The 25,644-nt window shown below is 45.3% G+C and overlaps 1 protein-coding gene across 1 annotated transcript in view; it reads right to left on the bottom strand.

Moving 5' to 3' along the window:
• Nucleotides 1-1,922: 1,922 nt before the first annotated feature.
• Nucleotides 1,923-25,644, bottom strand: part of LOC115316204 — a 38,406-nt gene continuing 14,684 nt past the window's right edge. Inside the window, exons 3-10 of the mRNA XM_029975548.2 lie at nt 22,081-22,137; nt 21,803-21,915; nt 21,395-21,466; nt 11,747-11,886; nt 9,896-9,933; nt 8,120-8,228; nt 5,595-5,747; nt 1,923-1,989 (exon numbers count right to left, since the gene is read on the bottom strand). Of these exons, the coding sequence (XP_029831408.2) occupies nt 1,923-1,989; nt 5,595-5,747; nt 8,120-8,228; nt 9,896-9,933; nt 11,747-11,886; nt 21,395-21,466; nt 21,803-21,915; nt 22,081-22,137 (749 nt within the window). The remainder of the gene's footprint in view (nt 1,990-5,594; nt 5,748-8,119; nt 8,229-9,895; nt 9,934-11,746; nt 11,887-21,394; nt 21,467-21,802; nt 21,916-22,080; nt 22,138-25,644) is intronic.

The raw sequence follows: 25,644 nt of genomic DNA, 5'->3' as shown, positions 1-25,644 counted from the left end.
ACGTCATCGGACTCCGCATCGTCATCGTCACTGATGACGTCATCAGTGACGTCACTGATGACATCCTCGGCATCGTCACGTGACCCCCCAAGGTCACGTGACCCCCCAGGTCACTTCACCCCCCCCCTAACCCTTCCCTCCTCCTCCTCAAGAGCTGCGCTCTAATTCGGTGTTACGGGGAGTTGTAAACGGCGTTCAGTTTTTAGAGCGCAGCTCTTAGGGGCCCGTTTCCAGCTTGAGCGGCGTCGCCGTCGCCGTCGCCGTCGCCGTCGCCGTCGGCGTAACCGCGCAATGCATCATGGGAAATGTCCCATAATGCACCGCGCGAGCCCCCCCACCGGGGTCACGTGACCTCGTGGGGGGTCACGTGACCCCCCGAGGTCACGTGACTCCCCTGAGGTCACGTGACCCCCTCCTCAAGGTCACGTGACCCCCTCCTCGAGGTCGTGACCCCCCGAGGTCACGTGACCCCCCCGAGGTCACGTGACCCCCGCCGATGTCGCGTGACCCCCCGATGACGTCATCGTCACTGATGACGTCACCGGCATCCACATCGTCATCGTCATCATCACTGATGACGTCACCAGCATCCACATCGTCATCGTCATCATCACTGATGACGTCACCGGCATCCACATCGTCATCGTCATCATCACTGATGACGTCACCGGCATCCGCATCGTCATCGTCATCATTACTGATGACGTCACCGGCATCCACATCGTCATCGTCATCATCACTGATGACGTCACCGGCATCCCCATCGTCATCGTCATCATCACTGATGACGTCACCGGCATCCACATTGTCATCGTCATCATCACTGATGACGTCACCGGCATCCACATCGTCATCGTCATCATCACTGATGACGTCACCGGCATCCCCATCGTCATCGTCATCATCACTGATGACGTCACCGGCATCCCCATCGTCATCGTCATCATCACTGATGTCACCGGCATCCACATCGTCATTGTCATCATCACTGATGACGTCACCGGCATCCACATTGTCATCGTCATCATCACTGATGACGTCACCGGCATCCACATCGCCATCGTCATCATCACTGACGACGTCACCGGCATCCGCATCGTCATCGTCATCATCACTGATGACGTCATCAGTGACGTCACTGATGTCGTCACCGGCATCCGCATCGTCATCGTCATCATCACTGATGACGTCATCAGCGACGTCACTGATGACGTCACCGACATTGGCATCGTCATCGTCATCATCACTGGTAAAGCCATCAGTGACGTCACTAATGACGTCATCGGTACCCGCATCGTCATCGTCACGGATGACGTCATCAGTGACGTCAGTGATGACATCATCGGCATTGGGGGTCACGTGACCCCCAAGGTCACTTGACCCCCCCCTGGTTAGTTTACCCCCCCGTGCCCTTCCCTCCTCCTCCTCAAGAGCTGCGCTCTAATTCGGCGTTACAGGGAGTTGTAAGCGGCTTTCATTTTTAGCTGTTTGTATCTACAGCTTTGGTCATGCAACTAAGTACTAAATTCAAAGCCACAGGTACGGCCATGAGCCTTCAACACAATGCAGGCACCTCGGCCTGACAAATGGGACCTTGTAATCTTTCATGTGTAGGTGTGACTATACCGTTCCGGTTCATGGTGGTCTAAACTACGATGTAATTATTTATTAATTTTATTACATAATTATGATTGAACGATCTTGGTTGGTAGCAAAGTTTTAATGCAGCATATTTTTGTCAGTTCGTGTTTCTTTTCCTTTCTTCATTTTCTCTAGCTCAAACCAAACTTTAATGTTTCAGTCACTCCTTTTATATATTTCAATACTACAACAAATGCGATAGGGTGCATAAATTAATAATTTAAGTATAAAAAATATGTTTACCATAGTTTTGTTGCAGATGAAGCCATCTGGAGCAGGAACTAAGTTGTGTGCATTAGTGTTCCCTGAGCAACACAGAAATTTGCAGGGGTACTCAGTACTTGACAGCTGCAAATTCATTACTCAGTAAATAAACACGTATTTGCTATGGTTAGAAAATATTCCAGCCTTAGTGTGGTTAAATGTCATGTCACTAAAAGTCATAACCTTTTCGACTGCGCCCTTCAGTAAAACGTCACCTGTAACTCCAAAACCACTGTAAGGTGACGCAAAAGAGGTAAACAGTACATGAATCCTCGTTGTTGTTGTTGTTGTTGTTGTTGTTTTATATGTTGATGCGAAGTTTTTGAGAAAGTATTTCTTTAGAGCGTTGTGCAATCGTTATTAATGCGTTAGCATTAGTGCCCTAGTACTGCGCTGACCTTCAAATGCTTTTGAGCACACGTCGCTTTTCCCTTCTCACGTTAGAACGCGTTCGTGATAACCGATTGCTCCTCTTCTTACGATGTTCTTACCTTACGAACGTCCTAGCTAAGTTTTCGGAACCTAAAAAGCTCTGAGTGAATCTGGCCTCTGATCTGCTTGCACCAAGGAGAAGAAGGGTTTCGGGAATGTTCACCCTGCGGAAAAGTGCTGCGAGGCTTCATTCGCTGTGCTTTGTTATACCTATATAACCGCTGCGCGAAATGCTAACGCAATCATTCGTGAATCATCGTGGCGGCAGTTTTTTTCTTCAACTGGCAAGGTAATCAAAGTTGTATTTTGCGGTGCAAATAAAGCAGAATATAAAGTACATTTATAATGTAAAACCTTACTGTACGACGCATCTTGTAAAGCTTAAAGTTCTCTTCCGCTAACAAACTGAACAATATGTTGAGAATATATTCTTAATCTAAATAATATCTGCCTTGTGCGGAATTTCCGCATTTGCCATAGAAGTCATCTAAAACCCTTACTTTACAATTTGTCGCAGATTCAGAATTGTTCCATGCACTGCAATAGGAATGCTTCATGAGCGAGGTAAAAAAGTCGCTGGGCAGTTTTAGAGGATGGTTATGAACCTCGCCAGGTTTTGTTCCAAGACATGTCCACCTGTCTAACCTAAATAAAGTTTGAGAATATGTTTCTGTTAAAATTGAATTACTCAGAAGCATGAGTCAGTCATTCAGTCCCTGCGTCAAGAATCGACACCACCACAAGACACGGCGCATGATTGCAAACTCGTCGCATTGCTGCAAAATTCACTCGGCTTATGGGGCTCTTAATGAAAGCCCCGAGATAATATTTGTCAAAGATGAAACAGGTAGTTTCAACGTAACACTTGTCATGTCATTAACTCACGCAGCCTAGAAAGTAGTAATTTCAGATACTTATTTTGTGTTTACAAAAGGTCATGAAATATTATGACACATGTCAGCAAGCACTTGGGTTGCTCTATTTTCTTATTTTCGTGCTTTTATGTTTTGAATGAGACTATATTTTTTACTAAACATGTAGGATTTTGTTTCCTATATTTTGCAGTACAGCTGTCGATTAATAAAAATTGAGATTTCTCACGTGCGAAATGAGCCCACAGGAAATATCAAGTCCTGTTTTGCGGAACGTTTCCGTGGCTGACGAGGTTGACATAACTGGTAATTTACTTGTATTATATATATAAAATTAGGGTGACCAGACGTCCCGTTTTGGCCGGGACAGTCCCGTTTTTGAGGTCCGTTTCGGCCGTCCCGTCTTTTTGTCCCAATAAGGAATCATGTCCCGTTTTCGCAGGAGTGCATAATTTCGAAACTAGCACAACGCGAGTTGAAGCAAGCGGAAACTATGCCAACTTGTTACAAATGTATTCTACAAAAAAAAAAGTAGATACTTTAAAATATTTACCCAGCAAAATTGAGAGAACTGTTCTTGCCCACAAACACGTTTTTTTTGTCAAGACTCCCCCTCCCTCTCTCTCTCTCTCTCTCTCTCTTTCTTTCTCTCCCTCCCCTCCGGACTGGGATGTCCCATTTTCTATCTTGAGGAATATGGTCACCCTATATAAAGTACAACACACATCGGAATGCAGCTGATATATGCGATCCATTTATGAATACTTTTCAGCTTTCCCTGCCATTGCGAAATGTAAGAACCCCTTTATAGCTTAAATGTGTACGTCTCCTGAGGCCGAAATTACCCATATAATCTAAACTTACTGAATTTTGAAAATCTTAACCAAAGAAAAAAATAACTGAAAACCGCAAAATACCAGACCTTTCTGCAGTCTCATTCTGCTCCTTCCCACTCACCGGCCTTCAATTTTAGTGTGCCTAGATTACAGAGTGTTTCAAAATGTTCGATTGGGGTCACGTGGTTCATGGGACAGGTTTGTAATACAAGCTATGAGAAGGAGCCGAAAGCGTCGTTCATCTCAAGCGTCTCCATATAGGCTTTACCTCTCCGCCCGCCTTCGTCTTTTCCGAGAGACAACAGTGAGTTTTAGTACTGCGTACACGAGCGAACGCAAGCCGTGTGCGTTTGCGTTAGCGTTACGTGTTCTACACTGCGCGTGCGCGGAGCCCAAACTGCTGCTTTAGATTTGCACATGGCGACTTCGCACGTGCGCAACGTGGAGAACGCAATGCTAACGCAAACGCACAGCGCTCGCGTTTGCTCGTATACGCAATATTAGTAACTTTTAGTATTGCGTATACGAGCGAAGGCAAGCCATGCGTGTTTGCGTTAGCGTTGCGGGTTTCACACTGCGCGTGCGCGGAGTCAAAACTGCGGCCTTGGATTGGCGCATGCGACTTCACGCATGCGCAGCGTGGAGAACGTAACGCTAACGTAAACGCAGAGCGCTTGCGTTTGCTCATATACGCAATACTAAAACTCACTACTAAAACTCATTAACTAAACGCATATGCGCTTACGAATAATCTATGTGCCGGGGGCGTCCGCCATTAAATTCAAACGCTCTCTGTGGTTCGAGTTGCTTCATCTTAAATCTAGGCTCTCTAGTCAATACCCTGCGTTAGTGGCGCCGTTGAGCAGTGGTGTCGCGCAACTCCCTCACGGCGCCATCAGTGAAGTTGCGCTGTGCCGCCACTCACCTTGCTGTTGGCGCCACTCACGCAGGATTATGATGGCCGGTGGGTGGGGAGGAGCGGCGCATATGACAGGCATAGACTTTATAGAGGAGGTCATATCTTGAAAGATGACACCAGAAGACAGCGCCATTTTTATCAAACATTACTTTCCTACTGGAACCCTTATACAGGATGTTCCAGAAGCGTACAGTAGTTGCGCGCTCAGGCCACGGGGTACAGAACCGTTGGCTTTGAGATCCGTTTTAATGCTCTTTCCGCAGAACGTCGTTAAAGGCTGCGTATGCCACATGGTTTTTAAAAGTGCGCCGATTTAGTGGAGTTTGATGATGCCCAGAAAGCATCTATTTGATAACATACATCAAGAGTTACTACTTAAAACGTTAACCACTCAGAAGTAAGAGATTAATTATACCAAATGTTATTAATATAAATAGGTCATTTGGCGGAGACCAATAGCACATCAACCCTTTTTCTGTACGAGGCGCACTGTTTGCAGGAGCAATTCGACCGGTGTTTAATGACACGCTCTGGATATTACTTTGCTACAGAAAAAAAAAAAAAAAAAAAAAAAACGTTGTTTAAGATGTTATGCCTCGCTCTTTAAAATGTAAGGATTGCAAAACGTACATCTCAAAACCATAAGAAAATCGCATCATGATCTCGCTGCATAAAGAAAATCGGTGGTGTTTCCACGTGTTGGAATTCTTGCTCATAATGTAGCCCAATGATGCTGGACATAGGTTTGCAAGAGGTGATGTTCCGTCGTAAGTTGCGCCCAGTCTGAAATAATAATTATAATGTACGTCCATAAAGCTGTACAACATTAGATTGAATTATCTAGAAGTTTCAGACAAGGTTGAAAATCTTTGTAGCTGATATTGAGCAGTAAAGGATTTCATTGAGCGTTAGATATTTTTGATGGCACCATTCAAATATTAGTTAAACGGTAAATGAGCAATTAAAGCCAGTCGGCTTCTCTTCAACTCATTCCACATGATTGAGAGAAACACAACTTAGGTTACACTTTCCTGCCATGCGTTGGAGTGCCCAGCAAATGTTTTTATTTTCTTTTTATTATCAGTTAATTCTGTAGCAGCAGAATATTCTGCTGAAAGGGGCCCTGCAATCATATTTAAGCTTCTACCTTTTTCGCTGTTTCCACGTCTCTTGGGGTTCGGGCAAACCAGCGGGCACGAGAGAGTAACTAAATATCAGTACGTCATATTTTAACAAGATGACGCGGAAACCTCCTCCACCTATGGGAGCGACCCGCGGTGCCGAAAACGCGCGATATGTGACGTCTTTGGTCCTTGCCTCACTACTGGTCAAAGCCGCTAGAAGCTTCTTTTTAGTCGATATACAATATATAAGTGGCGCGACTCGTTTCAATTATATATGAAAGTAGTTTTTGTTCATTGTTTAAAACGAGAAAAGAAAGAAATGCAGTTTAGAAAGTACGGAAACAAGAAATGACCCGTCGACAAACGCGCCACCAAGCGGTGGAAAAGGTGGCGCTTACTAGAAAGGTGTAGTGGGATCAGGCACCGACGAGCGGCGAGCGTTGAAAGGTCCCGAATGTACGCGGCGGCGCTGCGGTCGTACACGGTCTCGAGGATCCAACCGGTTTCGAGCGTCCCGAAGGCCTTCGGCGACAGGTTTGGCTTGCGGTTTCACCGTTTGGCGATATGGCAGCGCGAAGTGGCTCCTGTTCTGAACTAAACTTCACCCCGCGTTTGGTGTCGTTCGTGGCCTATGAAGTGTCATGCCGAATTAGTGTTTAATCACGCAGCAAATGGAATACGAGCCGCCCTGGCTGCCCGCTTCATACAGCCTATGCAGAACATGCTTTAGTGGCGCCCTCTCGAGCCGTCGACACGGAGTGCGGCAGCCGTGAGCGCTCGCTTAGCTCAGTACCCCTCCTCTGGCTCACGGTTACTCAAGCGACCAAGGGCGTCATGAAAGAGGTTATTTTTTGCTTGTTTTTGTAATTTTAATTTGTCTATAACTTTTAAAATAACGCGAAATTCGAGGAAAGAAACGTTTCATTAAGTTACTACGTTCAGTGCGCTCATGTTCGGTGTAAATTAAAAGCCAGTAATAAAGACCTTGCAGGGCCCCTTTAAGATTATCCGGTACCGGTAAGATAACATGGCTAGACAAGCGCTTTCCTAAACACTCCAACCATATTGGTGCACGCATGAAAATATGTTCTAGTCAAGATTAGTAAACAAATACGGGAAGCAATCTCAACACTAGTGCTTTTTAGGCACCTTTTCTTCTGGCTGCACTTAAACGTTTATTCAGGGAAACACTATAGTGCACATTCGATGTGTGAACTTCTGAGTACATTGTAATTTCTTTTTTAAACCATATTGATACTCAGGCACGCCAGATAAACGCCTAACAGGCTATGGTACTGTTTTGCTCCGATGCGTTAGTTAGCGCCAAAGTACTTTTCTTGGTCGTTTTTGTGGCTTTTTCCTGGCTCGACACATAATTGCCAAATTGACGCACTCACAAAAGAACCGAAGAACCAGCAGTGAAGCCTAAATTTGGCACTTGTTTGGCAATTTAGATTCAAAGGTGCCCCATGGAAGCCGAACCAGAAGTAAAGCTTAACTCTGGCACCTGCTCGGCGATTTAGGCCCAAAGATTACAGATGACGACAAAACTACCAGCAGCGAAGCCTAACTTCGGCACTTCTTTGGCGAATAAGAGCCAATTTAAGCAGACTCGGTCCAAAGAACGTCAAGTTCGGCTCTATCTTTGCTTTTTCAGGCTTGTTGAGGCCTCAAATTCCCAAACAAAAACGTCTCTTTGCATTTTAGAGAAATTCATAAATAAATTCGCTCTTATTTGAGGTTCAATTTGTTTATGAACACCGTGCACTGCGCGACACTGTTAGCGCAAACACGCCATCGATGCTTTTTCGCATATTAATTCTGAAGCTTGGCGAGGGGCACCAAATTGTACTTCTTAGGTTACTGCCCTGAACCATGAGGACTTCCTGCCACGCAAGTAACTTTTAATAGAGCTTGTATGTTAAGGTAAAAGCAGTAAAAAAAATGTTCATCGCTTGTTTTCAGTAGCAGTGTCGCGCTGCATACCTCCGCTTGTTCAGTTTTGCCAGTGAGAGCATGTCGTTATCTTACAGATGGGCAACTTGCTGGGCTGCTGCGTTGGCACCCTTGAATGTCCGTCCGTCGTCCTCTACAACAGCAACCCTCTTGGGGCTGCAGGCTCCGGCATAATAAGATACCCCTGCATTACCGAACGTAAGACCACACCAACAGTCTACCGTATTGGAAACAATTCGTATGGAGGTGTGCAACAGAGAGCCAGCATAATCGGTATCGAGATATTTCTCTCTTCAATTCAAATCGTGCCATTGACAAATTCTATGCTAACGCCTCACGCTTGCTGGTTGCACCAAATATTGTTAAATGACCCTCTAACAGTCTGGGCAGCAGTCACCGTGGTTTATAAGAAACAGTGAGCCAAGCTAGTAAACCTCTGGCTTACTACACAGTGAAAAGACAAAGTTTTCTTAAAGTTTAACCGTTCCGCGTGGAATGCAAGAAATCTAGGATTATCAGCTCCAACTGAAGGAATTTTTTCAGTTATATTTTTCTCTGCAAATGCGCCGTTCCCAAGCTTAATCTTCTTAAGATAATGCCATATAGAACATTTCTAGTTGTTTGCAACATTGAAAGAATATTTATGTTGGGGTTGTCAGTGTCTCATGCGTTCGTCTAAGCAACGTACTTTGTTCAGTATTGTGCCACTAGTGAGTTTTAGAAGTGCGTAGCCAAAACTTTGCCTACGCAAAGAGTATAGCGTCGTCACCACTACGCATGTATGCGGCGAGCCCAAACCGCGGTTTGCATTGACTCATGGCGACGACGCTATATCTTTGCGTACGCAAAGCTTTTGGGTACGCTATTCGAAAACTCGCTAGTAACACTGCTACCTGTATAAAGGGATCATATACACATCGAAACGGACGTTGTAATTCCCTCCGGTGTTTCTGTAAAGTAACTTTTGAACTGAATTGTATTAACCAGGTTTCATCTGCAGACACAATGATGTCATAATAAATGTAGCACAAAAACATTGGAACCCGAAACGAGTGCAATCGCTTCAGTCATTTTTCAAATTGCGAAACTTCAAAATAAATACGCAGATTGTTTATTAATTCTACGATAGATAACATCATTAGCCGATATTTTGAAAGAAAACGCTTCAAGTGATCATTTCGTTCTATCAATAAAATTCTCACCTTTAATTTTATTTAGAACACTTAAATCGATTGAAAAGGTTTTTCTCCATTTTAATCCAGAGGCTACGAGATCTGATCCAATCCAATGTCTAAGTCCCAAGTTACGTGATTAAAATCCTTATTTATGTTTATATTCAATTGTGACTTTGTACTAGGAGGCCAAGCGGCCACTTTTGGAGAAAGATGTCTGTTAACTATACTCTTTATGGCAGCTTCCCAAGATGTAGATTTTCAAATATCCTGTAATATTCCAGTTGGCACCACTGATAGAGGCAGAGCGATAGATATACAACCTTTATTCACTCTAAAAGGATTACACGGCCTTGACATCTATGTTATCTGAAGTAATTTTATTAATACATTGATCAAACTGTACCGCTCTGTTCTATCCAAATAGAAATATTGTCTTCGGAACTATCAAAAGCTATTGTCTTGGGGTAACTTAAACTGGAATTATTTCGAAATATCAACGGAACTGACTAATACAGTAGGATATAAAAACTGAAGACAAAATTAAACAAACTTACAAAACAGAGGCAGCACATTTTACATTGTACCAAATCGTTCGCCTCGAAAAGAGTTTTGTATGAAACCATTAAATGTAGAAATAGTTAAACTGTACAAAAATTATTTAAAACAATGTTCCAACCTTGAACAGTGCTGTCCTCCCCATCAGTCACATTTAATCTGCAAAAAGATACCAGACCACATAACTGAACTTTGTATTCATCAACTTTATTTGGTTTTAAATAACTCTAGTAAATGAAGCTCAGGCTACGGATGTAAATGTTACTGTTGTCGGCAAGCGAATTACGTTTCAGAAAACTCGCCCGTCACTTATTTATGTCCAATGTACTGTTAGTGCATGCACATAAAGTGTTGTGGGGGGGGGGGGGGGGGGGGGGGGAATATTTAAGTACCAAATCGCTTTTCATGGAGTATGGGAATTTTTTTTTTCCAAAAGTACCGCGGGCATTTTACCACGTATTGCACAGACACGCATACGTGTGTGAAGTGTAATATGCGTTCACTCAAAAACGTTCACCCGCGTCAACTGTCTATCGGAGTGGTTGGAGAGCCAACCATTTCTATTATTTTAAAAAATATCGGCGAATGGCGGTTCTGAAAATGCGTTTTCACCAAAAACTAAAGTTTGTGACGTAAAACTGACAATAAAGGCTGGTTTGCCTTTGATAGTGATCAAGTGTGTTTCAACAGCTTCCGCCTGCTTTAAACGAAAGAACGTAGCGGCGCCCTCTGTCGAGTAGTGCTGAAGCACTTATGACCTGCGTATATATTAAGGCCTGTTCCCACATGCAGCGGAGCGTTACAAGCCTAGCGCAGGCCTCGCGCTATGCGCGTGCTGACGGGAGCCTTCACCAGCATTGTATCGCACCGTCAGAACTGTTGCTCATGGCAGACGATACGTAGCTAACGACACGTGAGCAGCGCTACATCAGCGCTTCGCTGCATGTGAGAACCGACCTTTACGCACCGTTTTTTCACCATGGCCTTGAAATAATTTTGACAATATTACGAGCGACCATTTCTCAAAGATTTGACCACACAGATAATGAAAAAAACTTTTTGATTTGTCAACCGCAGATCGGAAGGGTTCCAGGGCTACCCGATATATGGTATCAGTAAGTCAGAGTGTTTTTTTTTGTGTGTGTTTTTTTTTTGCGTTATCTTGTCTTTAACCAATTACAAGTGGTCCTAGCGCAATCAATGCGCAGTCAAGTGGGAATCTGATAACCAGACTTTGAACCTAAAAAGGATTCTTCGACGTGCAATCGAAATCACGGTACCTTATCCATCGCAAGCCTACTTCAAATTGCGAATACCTTAAGCTGGGATTCTAGCCCACCAGCTGGGGATCCGCATACCTGCACTCTGTCTCGCAGCTACCGAGGTGGCTATGATTTAGATAAGAAAATTACAATAGCTTTTTCCCTTGCAAATGCTATAAACCTACATCTGTATAAAAATGCGTTATTTATTTCGTAAAATGATCTGTTAATTAATACGAAGAAAGGAAATATTGAAAGAAAACGTAATCGAAAACCCCCTTCTCCCCATTTTTTTTTCTTTTTCCACGAAAGGCTACTGTTGAGTCACATTCTTTCTTCTGGCGATATTCGTTTCTCACTGCTACCGACAGCGCTAAATATATGTTTAACACCAAGACCCTTCACTTAAGGCTATTCCTTCATTATTATAGATATATTACAAGATAATGCAAAGATGTTTCATTTAATGCTAGGAAAATTTTTGAACACATAGTCATTGTAAACTCTTTACTCCCAGAGGTTTGCCCTCTCATGCGACAAATTTCAACGCCATTGAAGCACTTTTTTTCTCGACACGTGATCCCGCGTACTTCAGTGCGCCCACGTCGTAAAGGTGAAGCAAGGGGTGATTTTACATTGTTACATAATTACAAATACAAAGGGCCATTCTATAAACAAAATGTCTTCGACACTTAATCAGGCATTCCTACCCTGTTAGCAGAATGACTACGTCACTCTTTTCCACGGTCAGAGGTTGTCCCGCGACGAAAGCGGCGAGATTTTCCAAGGTTTTCTTCCCATCAAGTTTTCCGATCGACTTCACCACCTCAATTTTCGACTCTTGTTCACTCTAAAAAGATGGTATGTAATGGTATTCATTCGTTGAATGGGGGAGGTGCTCCTCTTTCATGCAGTCAGTAATTCGGTATAGTTGTAGGTCTATATATGCGCCGTTCCTCTTCAAGCGTTGGCATTAGTGGATCCAGGCAGGGATGCACCTAGCTCGCGTCAACGTCTATGCCAGTGCTTTTGGCAGCGTCTCGCAACGGGTGTAACGCTTGCGAGCGATGACGCCTCCATGCGTTCAACTAGAAGCTCCTCCTTCAACGCGAGCACGCTGGCTTCCGCAGTGCTTTGGTTGCGCGTGCCTGTGCGTTTACACTTGTGTTAGCAAGAGCAGAAAGCTCGCGCTGAAGGCGGAGCTTCTAGTCTCAGCTTAAGGTGCAACCCCACCATGCATGACGTTTTGGTGCTTTTCCGACGGTTTATAACTTTCATTTTATGTATCTCACAATATTAAAGTTAGTGTCAAATTGAAGAGCAGTTTTTCAACAATGCTTTAATGTCTTGATAACACGATTATTTTTAGTTGTTAGTTAATCATTTAGCTTTTAATAGACCACAGTCTCTAATATTGAAAAAATTATTTCTCGGGTTAGAACGTCCCATCATCCACGATATTTTACGTGAGCGTTCTGTTAGATGTTATAAAATAAAAAAGTAAACAAAAAAACTGTACAGATAATGTATATTTTAAAATAAAAAATAAAGTTTAAAATTGTAATATTTTATGACGTTATAAAAACAGAATCACGTCAACTAATCAAAATAACGAGACGTTAAATTATGAAGCATCCTTCGATATTACATTTTCCAGAACTTCCATATCGATATATTACACGTTAAGAATGTTATAAGACCTCAAACTTTTCCCATTCAGTTACGGCGATTTATAGTTTCTTAATATAAACTACAGATGGCGACACGTGTTCAAGAACAGCTTGATATGCATTTTCCGTCGTGTGCCGCTTGGAACGCCACGTGAAAGACAGAAAAAGCGCCAGATGTCAGGGTGTCAGATGCCTGGATGCCCGCAGTGAGCGAGCCAGAAATGTGAGAACAACAAGTGCGAGGCTGCGGGTGCACCACAGCTACTTTTGCGCGCGTCCTACTGTGCGTCGGTACACATGCCCGAAGCAATCCAAATGAAATGGGCGCCATGAAATGCATTCTGCCATTTCAGATTCCACCACGTATGCGAAAACATTTTAATGTTTTATCACTTGCATAAATCATTCACGATATCAAACTATGCTTGTCGGAATGGTTCGACTATATTTTGTTTCAAAAACCACCTCGGTGGCTCTTAAGTGGCAATGACATTAAAACGTCTCACTTCCTCTCAGCCAACGCGCTGGCCCATGAATCTATATTTGTCGGGTTTAAATATCGACCGAGGTGCCCGCAATCCGACGGAGGCCAAACTGAGATTTCGGATGCACGTCAAAGGATCTACGGTTAGTCAAAATAAACCCGCAATAATTTTTTTTTTTACTTGGGCGTGTTAAGTGTTTTTTGTTGGTTTGGCTTGTGAAACCCTAAGATCTGAATATTTGCTTTGCTTTACCTTAATTCGGAGCGCAACCAACGCTACGGGCTGATGAAGCCACTGAAGCAGCGCCAAGAGCGCGAAGTTAAGCTGTTCGTTCTCTTTCTGTGCCTATGCGGTCGGGCTAAACTAGACCCACTAAATAAGCTACGCTTCATACACATCTTGGTTGCTTAAAATGATGGTTGTCATTTATCTGAAGCTTTATCTGAAATCACAGGAAACGCTTTTCCGTCCTCAACAAATGTTTAAACAGTTGGCGACAAAGCAAAGCAATATTACGTGAGCTTCCTGACACCGAAACTATTGCTGAGGAAGTCGCACTTTTGAATCATAACGACCGGCAGTTGCATTTGATTTGTTACTAACCACCAACATTGGGGCGCCCAAAGCAATATCGGGGGAAAAATTGCCGATACTCTAAGTGTAGCTCATTTGGTCTAGCTCACAGGATAAATCAAGTGCGGTATTCTTGCGGTAAAAAGAACCCCCGTATTTTTTTCTTTTGTGGCACCCTGAAAGTTTCTTAAATTATGTGCAAAAGCTATCAACAGACCCAGAATCTTTGCCTGCATGGTCAGTCATTGCATTTATCATCGAATTCGTATTAAAATTAATCATTATTCTTTGTTGCTGTGAGTTTATTTTTAACTTCGGCATTTTTTTATTATGACCCCCGCACCAGTCCTACTTTGGGTTTACCAAACTCAACATCTAAACCTGAGTGACATTTTTTGTGTTTTCCAGTCTCGTGGTTTGGGTCAAAATAAACACCCAGCTGCCTAGATGAGACACCTGAACGCCCAAAAAATAGTCTTTTCTTTTAGGTAGTTAATTCCTCAAGCTAGAATTTTGGAAACCAGACTATGACGTCATCTCGTTTTGCTTGAAATCCACAAAGATCCAAACACATGCACGATAAAAGGGCCGGCCCGTCATATTGCCGCCCGCAGAGCCGAGAAAGCAACGCTCGGTGACGGACTTCTGGAAGATTCGTGTTCATTCTTGACACCAGACGGAACTTTCGCCCTGTTTTCTTGTCCTCGAAAGTACCAGTTCATCCTCGCCCCGAACGCGCGACGCTCGAACCTTCTTTGCCGAACTTCCTAGATGGTGACGTGACGCACTCTAGATAAGCAGCTGCCAGCGACCTTGTTGAGTCAGTCTCAGGGCCCTAATCTGGACACTTGGCGGAAACGTCGGCGAGAAATTCGGCGGTTATGATTGGCCGGCGCCAAGGTCAAGTGTGGCATTGGCCAATCGCGGCCGCCAGATTTCTCGCCGTCGTTTTCGCCAAGCGTCCAGCTTAGGGCCCTCGGTCTCGCTCATTGTTACGCTGGCGAATCGCCGCCTGCTTTTCTGCTGCCTTGACGCTCTTTGTTTACTTTTTTTTTTTGTTTGGAACAAGTTCGCCGATTAAGCCTTTATTTTTCAGTTCATTGTTCGTCCTCTCGTCACCTTCATTCGTATCAGTATAAATCTGATCACATTGTAATATGTGTCATTGGCCTCTGAAATCTCCGATAACGGCGCACAGGCAATTTTATATTTTTCAACGCGTCGGTAGTTTTGTTGTGCATGTGTCTCTCCATTGGGCTCAGGACGATTTTCGCGTTTTGTTCTGCCTACATTTGCTGGAGATATGAGCTCGGAGCGTGGCAACTGGCCCCCTTGCACGAGAACTGGCGCAGCCGTGGGCGTTCCAAAGAAAGCTCGTGCGGAGGAAACCAAGCAAGGGACCAGGGATGTCAAATTCTGGATATAGAAGAATATCCAACTGCATCGAAGCGCCACCACACACGATTTCTCGCATTGATGTACAGGCCTGGAAGGCGATCCCACCGCCATCTGTTGGTTCAGAATCACACTAACCCCACTAACCAGGGGTGGGGTTGCACCTTAAAGGTGAACGGAGAATAGGTGGTATTGTCGATAAATGGTGTCCGCTACAAGGCAACAGATTGCCGTTTTACTGCCGTTACGTAGTAGGTGAACGTGCATGGTGACTACCCTTTAACTCAATAAGTTCTCATATTTAAAGGAAAGTTTGGAAGCTCGTGAGTTTCAAGAGTGATTCACCGCTCTACCGAGACCCTGTACGGTTCCGTTTGCCGTAAAGCCGTGGTCACACTGCTGATACATCCTACAAATGACAGTATGCATACAGATTCCAGTGCGAGTAACCGCGAGATGCGTGCTTCGAATGCCGCATGATGAGGAGCCCAGGGACAACAGGGGAGATCGAGTGGCCGTGCCAGGGATAAAGATTGGCACGCAAAATTGGAACCACGGAGATTGCGATGACTCGTGTTTTCTGTCTGTCTTTTGTATATAATGTACAGGGTGTCACAAAAGAAAATTTACAGGGTCTTTTTTACCGCAAAAATAAACTAGGCATCACCGAACGCTCATTCTCAGCCCAAATGTAGCAATAGATGTCTCAACCAGATGCCAAAGTTTCAGCCCGATCCCATAAGTTAATCAAAAGTTATAACTGATTTTCTGATAATTTTAATTGAGAAATGGAGCCCATTTGTGCCCGTTTTCAGTTTCTGGTGCCATAGATCCCCATGTGTTTGAAAACTTCGTCGGCCGCCATTTTTCCGTCGAAACTTTCAGAAAATCACTTATAACTTTTGATAAAGTTATCGAATTGGGCTGAAACTTTGGCATCTGATTGTGACCTCTAGCGCTAGCTTTGGGAGGAGAATGAGCGTTCGGCGATGCCTAGTTCATTTTTGTGGTAAAAACGACCGTGTAAATTTTCTTTTGTGACACCCTGTATAAGCTAGTGTGACTCCGGCTTTACTCCGTCTGAAAGATTGTGATATTTTTTTGCGTACACCCTTACGAAAAAAAAAATTTTTTCGCACTTTTATAAAAAAGAAAACAAAAACTACGGTTTAATTTATTTAGCTGCTCAAATTAAACACAATCTTTTGGAACACTCAGGCTTTACTCTTCCCGGCATTATATTTCTTATCTCTGAATTAAAGACAGATATTTAAAAATGGCAAATAAAAGTTATGCCAAGACCAACATCCTAATTCTCCCGCGCATTCCAGCGGGGGTAACGTCACTTCTTGCATAACTTGCAAGTCGAGCAGGCAACTTAAAGAGCACAGTATTTTGTACTTCTTTTTTCTCACGTGAGTTTTTCCAGCATTCATTTCCCACCGTCAAACTTCATGTAACTCGTGCAGAAAAAGCTGTAGTGCCCCCATCTTACAGCGTTTGAGGCAACGTTTGTTTGACGTCATGTCTTCAGCGCTGCCAGTATTAGCGACGATATGTTTTGGTGGAGCCTTCTTATGGTTATTATCCCTGACGTCACGACCAATGGTATTAGAAGCGAGCGACAGGTTCGACGGTGCATAAAATTCACCGCTGGAAGCTACACGTTACTAAATCAACACCGTCAGATTTGAGTCTGACTTTTTCCTTTCGATGATAGAAGAAATAATTCTTCTCAGGACGCCATAGCAATCGTTTAGCCAACCTTGTAAGGCCGATCACAGCGACACTTTTTCGTCGCGCATGTCGCCAATGGAGCTTCTCGGCCTCCTAGGCCAAAATTAATAATTCACCAACTTCAATGTATGTGACTTGTAATTTAGGCTACTAGTTCAAAATTTTCTTTTTTATATGTTAAACAAATTTTGAGAAAAATCAAATTCTGCATTGCTGAACAGGGGGAACCACGAGCGTTTGTTATAGCCGCTTGACTGCACGTATAGCTGGTATTTTAGCCATCCGGCTTATTTTGTGGCTTCATTGGGCGCTTGATTAAGGAACGTGTTTTGCAACCAAATCCATCGTTACATAATCCTTGCCGTGCTGTACCCAATACCGCCCAAATTAATATGCTTGCTGCTTCAAAAAAGTCCTGTATACGTGATGGATATGAGTAGCGCTGAGCCCGCCTTGCTCCGAGATTTGCGCGCTGTGCTTGACGGCGCGGCGTTGCTCTGGTTTTAATGCGTTACCATTAGAACGCTCGTTTTGGCCAAACCCCGGCGGTGTCTTTCGGGTTTTAGTTGAGCTAGTTGGTGGTTTAGTTGAACTGTTGGCAGTCGGGTCAGTTGAACACGGAAAAACAAGGACACGACTGGACAAACACAGTGGTGTGTCCAGTCCTTTCCTTCGTGTCCTTGTTTTTCTGTGTACAGCTGACCCGATTGCCACCGGTGTCTTTTTTCTGTCAGCGCTTGGGGAGAGAGGGAGAAGTTGGGGGGGGGGGGGTCATGCATTCGACGCTCCCATTGGTCCGAAGCACTGACGTCAGCACGCGCCCTCTCCCTCTCTTCCCGTTGCTGACAAACTGACAGACACCACCGGGTTTTCGTCAAAACGAGCCCTCTCGTCTTCGTCGAAGTCAACTCGCACAGCTGGCGCGGAGCCAGAGGGCAGGACGCGCCGCGGCGCGATAGATTGCGGGCGTGCTCAGTTGCCGCTCTGCCGTCGCCGGTTGTTCTTCGCTCTGGGTTTCCCTAGTAGCGGTGCGGGGGCTGTGATCTGTGTGGGTAGTAAAAACGATGGATGCGGTTCCCTTCACGAGTGATATAGAAGCGGTTCCTTCCACGAGTGATATGAATCTGGTTCTTTCTACGAGTGATATGGATGACCATATCCAAGGGCGTCGACGTATTCAGACAGGCAGAGTGCAAAAAAAGGGTAAAAAGTTAAAGCCGTTTACAACTCCCTGTAACACCGAATTAGAGCGCAGCTCTTGAGGAGGAGGAGGGAAGGGTACTGGCGGGGGGGGGGGGGGTGAAGTGACCTGGGGGGGTCACGTGACGATGCCGATTATGTCATCAGTGACGTCACTGATGACATCATCAGTGACGATGACGATGCGGACTCCGATGACGTCATCAGTGATGATGACGATGACGATGCGGATGTCAGTGACGTCATCAGTGACGTCACTGATGATGTCATCCGTGATTATGACGATGACGATGCGGATGCCGGTGACCTCATCAGTGGCGTCACTGATGACGTCATCAGTAATGATGACGATGCGGATGCCGGTGAGGTCATCAGTGACGTCACTGATGACGTCATCAATGATGATGCCGATGACAATCCAGATGCCGGTGACGTCATTAGTGACGATGACGTCATCGGGGAGGTCACGTGACCTCGGGGGGTCACGTGACCCTGGGGTGGTCACGTGACCCCGGGGGGTCACGTGACTTCGGGGGGTCACGTGACCTCGGGGGTCACGTGACTCTGGGTGCCACGTGACCTTGGGGTCACGTGACCCTGGGGGAGGGGTCACGTGACCTCTGGGGTCACGTGACCTTGGGGTGACGTTGGGATCACGTGACCTTGGGATGACCTTGGGGGTCGCGTGACCTTGGTTACGCCGACGCCGACGCCGCTCAAGCCGGGAACGGGCCCCTAAGAGCTGCGCTCTAAAAAATTACAGGAAGATACATTGATAGATATTTAGGGAATCCGTTAGCATAACACCAGGGAAGTACCACACACGTCCCCATTGGGAAACGCTAACACTGATCCCATAGCGAGGCCAAAAAGAGGCAGCAAGAAATAGAGGAAGTAAAAGAGAAGGTCAAAACAGAAAAGTGAAGGTGTCAGCATCAGCGATTTTCAAAAAAAGACGTGTGTGGCGTTTCCCAAGGGTCATGCTAATGCGTTCCCTAAGAATTCATCAATGGATCTTTGTCATTTTTCTTACGTGTTTGATGATGTGGTTCAAGAACTTGAAGAAGACGGCCGGTGTAAAGAAGGGAGGAAAAAAAATCGGTAGTAAAAGGGACAACCATGGAACGCCATCGTCTGGCCATGTGGTTTTGACATAGAGCCAAGAATGCCGGGACCATCGTCGCCACTGACAAGAAACACGAGGACGATGGAACGTCAAAAGAAATGAAGTTAGGAATTAGTGCAACTTTATCTCGCCGTACCGGACTTTCCAAATCCCTATACATAGCTTGTGTCCAGAATACGCCTCGCAAGTGGGCTCATTTTCGTCTTCTGCGCATGAGGAAGGAAGTAGCGGTGACGTCAGAACGCCGAGCCCTGATTGGCTGATCGCGACCCCCTATCTCAGCGTCGTCTGCTCCTTGGCAACGTCGTCTGCGTCTGTCTTACCTTTCCTGCGACTTTTGGAAGTGCAGGTCTTTATGAGCGAGCTCGACTTCGCTTTTCAAAGAGGGCAGACGAAATAACTCGAGCAGTACGTTGTTTTTGTCTAACAACTAGCAGACGCGCATGGGAAGCCAAAGGACTCTCCGGCGAGGTGTCCCGAGGCGCCGAGGTTTGTTTGCTAAGAACCGAGAGGGGGTGAGGGCGGTTAGTGTCCGCAAGTTCCCTCCCAAATACTTTTCCCCTCCTTTCGTGTGCGGCGAGACTCCTCACTCTTTAACGGCGTCGGCGGGTTGGCGCAGTTAACGTTGTCCGCTTTACGTCTGTTAGTCAAAGCGATGGCTGTTTTACCTTTCCTGCGTCTGTCGGAGACTCACCGTTTTTTTTTTTTTTTTTTTGTACTGGCGAGAGTCACCGTTGCCTCGGAAAACAAGGAGATGACAAGAGGAAGAGATTGACCTCTTAATCTAAAATTGAGGACAGCGATCAAAGTATCAGCCGGGAAGGGTTCACAAGGGTCGCGCGGGCATATTCCATTCAGCACGCCAGCCGGTCGTGGGCAGACGGTCGCCGATTCGCGGAGTGCCTGCTAGGCCTAACTGCCGTGCTCGCTTGGTCCTTGTCGGTGGAATCGTGGCCGTTGGAGCTTTTCCCGGGTGTTTGTGGATCCAGCGTTCTTGTTCGTCGTGGTCTGCTTCAAGTACTTCTTACTTTTTTCTTGCTGCTTGAAGTCGGGATGCGTGAGAAGCGCACGTAGAAAAATAAACTCCGTTGGTCGTCGCGACCGCGACGCTGTCGGCCATGCTGATTAGATCGTAAGAAGTGCGTAAGACAGCTTCGGAGCTGTCGTAGGATTTCGTCGTAACCTGCGCAAAACTTACAAAAATTTCGTTTCGTGAATACGAATTTTTTCTCAAGTTTTGTCTTGCGCACATTTTTTGCGTAAGATCGTTTCGTGAATCTGGCCTCTGCACTTCCGAAAGTCGCAGGAAAGGCAAGACAGACGCAGGCGACGTTGCGAGCAGACGACGTTGCAAAGGAGCAGACGACGCTCAGATAAGGGGTCGCGATCAGCCAATCAGGGCTCGGCGTCCTGACGTGACCGCTACCCCCTGCGCAAGAAGCAGACGAACTTGCCCTCCGCATTACTTTTATTCTTGACTGAGTGCTACTATAATTCTGGTCGCTGTTTACATCACTCCGCCACAATCTCTTACTTGATAATACCTTAGATGGCGATGACAGCCGTAAAGAGTGCTAGCACTAGCGGGTGGCTTGAACTGGTGCTCCCATTGCGCAAGGGCTACGGCAGTTCAGGGGCAGTCATGAAAATGAAAGGAGCTCGCGCTTGTGCTACCTATTGTAGACTTCCCATCCTCGATTAGAGGCCTTATACCTTTGAAGATACCATCTGAAAAATGTCGCGGAAGACTAACCAATTCTCAGGACAGCAAGGGCTACAGGCAGGAAGGTTAAGCTTTGAAACATGCTTGTGCGGAACGAGTGCTCGCGCCAAAAATACACCCTTCAAAGAATGACAAACAGAAACTGTTTCTTCTCCCTTATTCCACGCAATCTTTGGTTGCCCCACTTTTCTTTACGCTGTGACAATGTTATCGCAAACACGACTTCGCCGCTTTTTCGCATTTTACTTCTAAAGGGTGGGCATCAAAAATTTACCACTTAGTCTAGTGCTCTAATTCAGCACTTTGGAACGCTATGATATACAGTTTTGATGACAGCTCTTAATATTGTGAGAAAAAAAACGGCGATGGCCTGGTCGCGTTTTCAGTGTGGCGGAGTGCACTAGCACAGCACTGTGCACTTTCCTTTCTGTTGTATGTTTTGTACTTACGATTAACCATAGTGATGCGGAGAATACAATTTCCACGCGTGGCGCAGTTAGTCTCCAAAATCGCATTTGAACCTGAAATTAATAGACATCAACCTTTTCATTGCACGTCATTTCATCAATCAATAGAAAACAACTCTGTTCATTTTGTCTGGTTCAGTGTCAATCTTCTTTTTTTTTTGTATAATTAAATCACCCTAAATAATTTTTATAACTTTTTTCTTTTACCCAGCGTATTGGCTTCGCGCGAAAGCAGGCGATTGGGCCTTGTCAATGGTACAGTGTTTACAACGTTTAAGCAAATGGTTCAGCACGTATCCTCTGCGTTCAAAGCCAATAAAAAAAAGAAGTGAACATAAAATGAATAATGCAAGCATAACTGAAACATGCAGCTTGAATTAGTTAACTCACAGCTTTCGTGAATGCCGCCAAATAGGCATAGGCTTCGGCCCTGTATAGTAGTTTTTTCTCAAAATGCGTATCCATGTAAAAGTTCAGCCCAACGAATACAGTTTTTCCCTTGGCTGTAATAAATAATGGTGTCAAATGGCAAAACATTCTTATATTATTTTTATATACAACTGTTTGAAACGTACTCCCTTGCAATTAAAATTTCTTCAACAGTTATATGGAATGTCTGTATTTTTTTCTACATTCGCATACGAGTTTGATTCTTAAATAAGAGTCACCTGCGCTAAACAGCCAAGCTTCCAGATCCGTATTCTCGGAATCGTTGAACTTTGTACCTGCAAATAAAAGGTTCATTCGGTCAATGCTTTTTTACGTCGAGCTTTATGTTTTTATAGTTTTATTTTTATATTTTAATAAAGAACCCAGACTGATGCCATTTTGTACTATACTAGAACGTGGAAATTAACAAAACTCACATTAATTATTCTAGGTTCCTGGTACATCTAGCCGTTTCATTTAAGTAGAACAGAAATGTTTTTGTTTAGTACGGTGATAATGCAATTAATGCAAAGGTGCAAGCGAGCTAGACAAGAATGACGGAAATAAACCCTGGAGAAGGGGAACAAGAGGGACAAAGGACAAACACAAATCTCCAAACACAACTAGGTGACTGGTCCGGGTATCGAACCAGAGACCTCTCCATTTCCAGTGGAGCGCTCTACCGACTAAGCTAACGAGGAACTCGACGTCGGTAGAGCAAACGGGTTTTATCACCTGCCACCAGTCTAATACCAACAAGGGTGAACGGCCTGCATTTTATGGTTATGATGATAATGCAATAATTGCTAAGAAGCAAGCGAACTGGAAAAGAAGGGCGAAGATAATCCCTGGAGAAGGGGAAAGAGGGAGACAAAGGACAAACCCAGATCTCCAAGCACAGCTTGCACCGTTGCGTTAATTGCAATATCATAATAACTTTATTCTTGTAGGCCGTTCACCCTTGTTGGTGTTAGAATGGTGGCGGCTGATAAAACCCGTTTTCTCTACTGACATCTAACTCCTGCTTACTTCAGTTCATAGAGCGCTGCACTGGAAATGGAGAGGTCCCTGGTTCGATACCAGGACCAGGCAAATTTTTTCTGTCGCGCACTATACTTTGTTTGACCTTATGATGTACCGCAGGAAAGGCTACAAGCGCGGGCTCTTTGCTGAGGGCACATCTCGTCGGCGCAAGCTCTCGCGCATTAAGGGCATCCGTAAACGCTATGAGCTCGCGTTTGTAGCCTTCGCTGCGGTACAACATAAGGTGAAACGGAGTATAGTCAGCCAGCTGTGTTCGGAGACTGGTGTTTCTCCTTGGTCCTCTTTGCTCCGCTTTCCCAGGGATTATTTTAGTCGTTGTTCAGTACACTTTAGAGAAACGCTAAAGACAAGTCTGAAAGTTTTCTAAAAGTTTCAATTATCCCTAAGGTCTCAAAATGCGGCCTAAGCCGCGTACTCTCCCAAATGTATTTGAAAGATTACGCTGAAACCACAAGCAAAGCTACTGAAGCCGACACGTTTGTTTAGAATTCGAGAAAGGAACAAAGAGAGAGAACTTGCTTCGATACACATCCGCTATACACGTGTGACGCTATTTACGTGATCAGATCATTTTCTGTTTCATCTATTTGTACAATTGTGTAGTAAAACTAGGCTATTAAAAATTCGCTTTTTTTACACTTGTACTTGAAGACATGTGCTTTAAACGTCTTCGTTGTTCTTGTTTTTAAAAACAGCCAGTTAAAGCTGTTGTAACTGACTCCTGCATTCCGGCGTAATTTGGCTTCACTATTGCTCAGTGACCAGTACCCTGTCTATCCACCGACTTAATGCCGATAAACAAGCATGTTGTCAAGTAACTACGGTACTTTGTCAAGTAAGCTGCTGCGCATACGTACCATCCTCCCCTTTAGTCTTGCTTCCCGCTTTCGCCAATTTCGGAGGGCACCGAACCGTACGACCGACATATTCAGCGCCCATCTTTGTGTGTATTTCGTCTTTTCTTGGCGATCTTTTCTGGATATCGGTAATCGTGGGCATAAAAAGCAATGAAAACTAACACAACGGCACGATGTTGATGTGTTCTGATGGGCGGAGGGATGCTGGGCTGCCTTCATTTGTAGTTGGCTGTTAGCGTAAATCCCGTCTTCGTGTTCTTATCCTTGTCTTTCCTTTGGGCTTTTTATTGTTCATAATCGCAAACACCTCCCCAGACAGCGCTCGATACTCGAAAAAGTTAAAGTTCCTGTATATAGCTACCTACGGTAGCAGAGTTCCGCATTCAGCCTCGGCAGGTGGACAGGGGCAAATACAAAGCTCCGTGTTTTTTGTTTTTTTTTGTTTTTTGTGAGTATACTTTTCTCCCATTCTTTCGTGTGCACCGGGGGGTCCACCCATGTCAAATTGCCCTCCGAGAAGGGGGGAGGGGGAGGGGTCGACTTTGTTTCGGGGGGGGGGGGGGGGGGGGGGGCGGCCGCCCCCGTCGCCCCCCCCCCCCCCCCCTTAGATCAGCCTCAGCAGGTGGCTGTAGCGCCGGCTTTCCTGCACGGCCCTGGATGCTTTCCTCGTCATGTGACTGACTTCGGCGAATACTGGCGCTACGCGTGCCACCAATTATGGAAAACAGAAAAGCAGGAGAAGGAGGCGGAAGCAGGGGAACATACGCCAAGGCACGTGACACGTCGGCGGAGCGACCGTAGCGGTGGCTTCCCTGAACGGCGCTGGATGCTTTGCTCCTCACGTGATCGATCCCGGCGAATAGCGGCGTGGCAGCTCGGAGAAAACAAATAAGTAATTCTGCTCCCCGTTCGGGGGAGCATATCGAGGATCTCTAGAAAAAATCATGAGCCATTCCACTTTCTGAAGGTGGATGACTAGCGAAGCTGTTTAGCAGACGACACAGACCCGCCCCGAGGAGCCGGAGGAAAATAGACACGTGTGACCGAACCGCCACCTTGGGAGAGCAGAAGGAAATGAAACTAGGCACGCAAGCACTTGGAACGATGACAGAGAGAGGGCGGTGCGAGTGTAGACATGGCCGACACGGGTCGCACAGCGGCAAATCATTGAGAAACATTTATTATCTACCCGAGAGCTTACTTATCTTGAAAGTGGTGCCTATTGATAACTAATCTACTGAATAGACCTATATTTAAATTACCCAAGCATCAAGGAGAATGCAGGGAATGGCGTTCCACGCCACGCACGTGCCGGCGTCTGCAGCAGTAACTGTCCTAAGGCAAAAGCATAAAACAAATGGCATCTTGTACGCGCGTTCGTCACCGCTTTATTTCTGTTATTTACTTCGAATCTTTTATACGGGAAGGCGTGCGCGTGCGGCACGTCCGGCGGTGTGAGCGCAGAGTGTTTAGTCACTGCACACGAAAAATCTACGGAACCCTAGCCATAAACAGCTTCGCTGTAGAAAGTAGGCTGTCTACATGTCTGTCTGTCTCAGAGTGGAGACATCCTTTGTTTCACAAAGTGGCCGAGCGCGTGACGTGCTGGGGCACTCAGTGCGTGACCTATGCATAAATAGGCGTGTAAGCATTAGCCAAGGCTATGCGCACAAGCTGAGTCACACAGATCAAAGCGATCCTAGCAGCGTGGTGCCGCGCAAAGCATTTTGGGAACCCATTGCACACGGTTTGGGTTTTGATGTGCCAACCTGAATTCACGGCATCCCGTCGCAACGAAACATGGTGCATGCATTTTCGAAAACATTACTTTTTTTTAAAATTCATAATTCTCTACGAATTAGAAATTGAAGAAACCTAACATTACGGATAGAATGCTGGGGT

The sequence above is a fragment of the Ixodes scapularis genome, unplaced genomic scaffold (genome assembly GCF_016920785.2).
Source record: "Ixodes scapularis isolate PalLabHiFi unplaced genomic scaffold, ASM1692078v2 PGA_scaffold4__175_contigs__length_147842914, whole genome shotgun sequence".
Taxonomy (NCBI): Eukaryota; Metazoa; Arthropoda; class Arachnida; order Ixodida; family Ixodidae; genus Ixodes; species Ixodes scapularis.
Note: the sequence above shows the minus strand (reverse complement) of the source record. Positions and strands in the feature narration are given on the sequence as shown.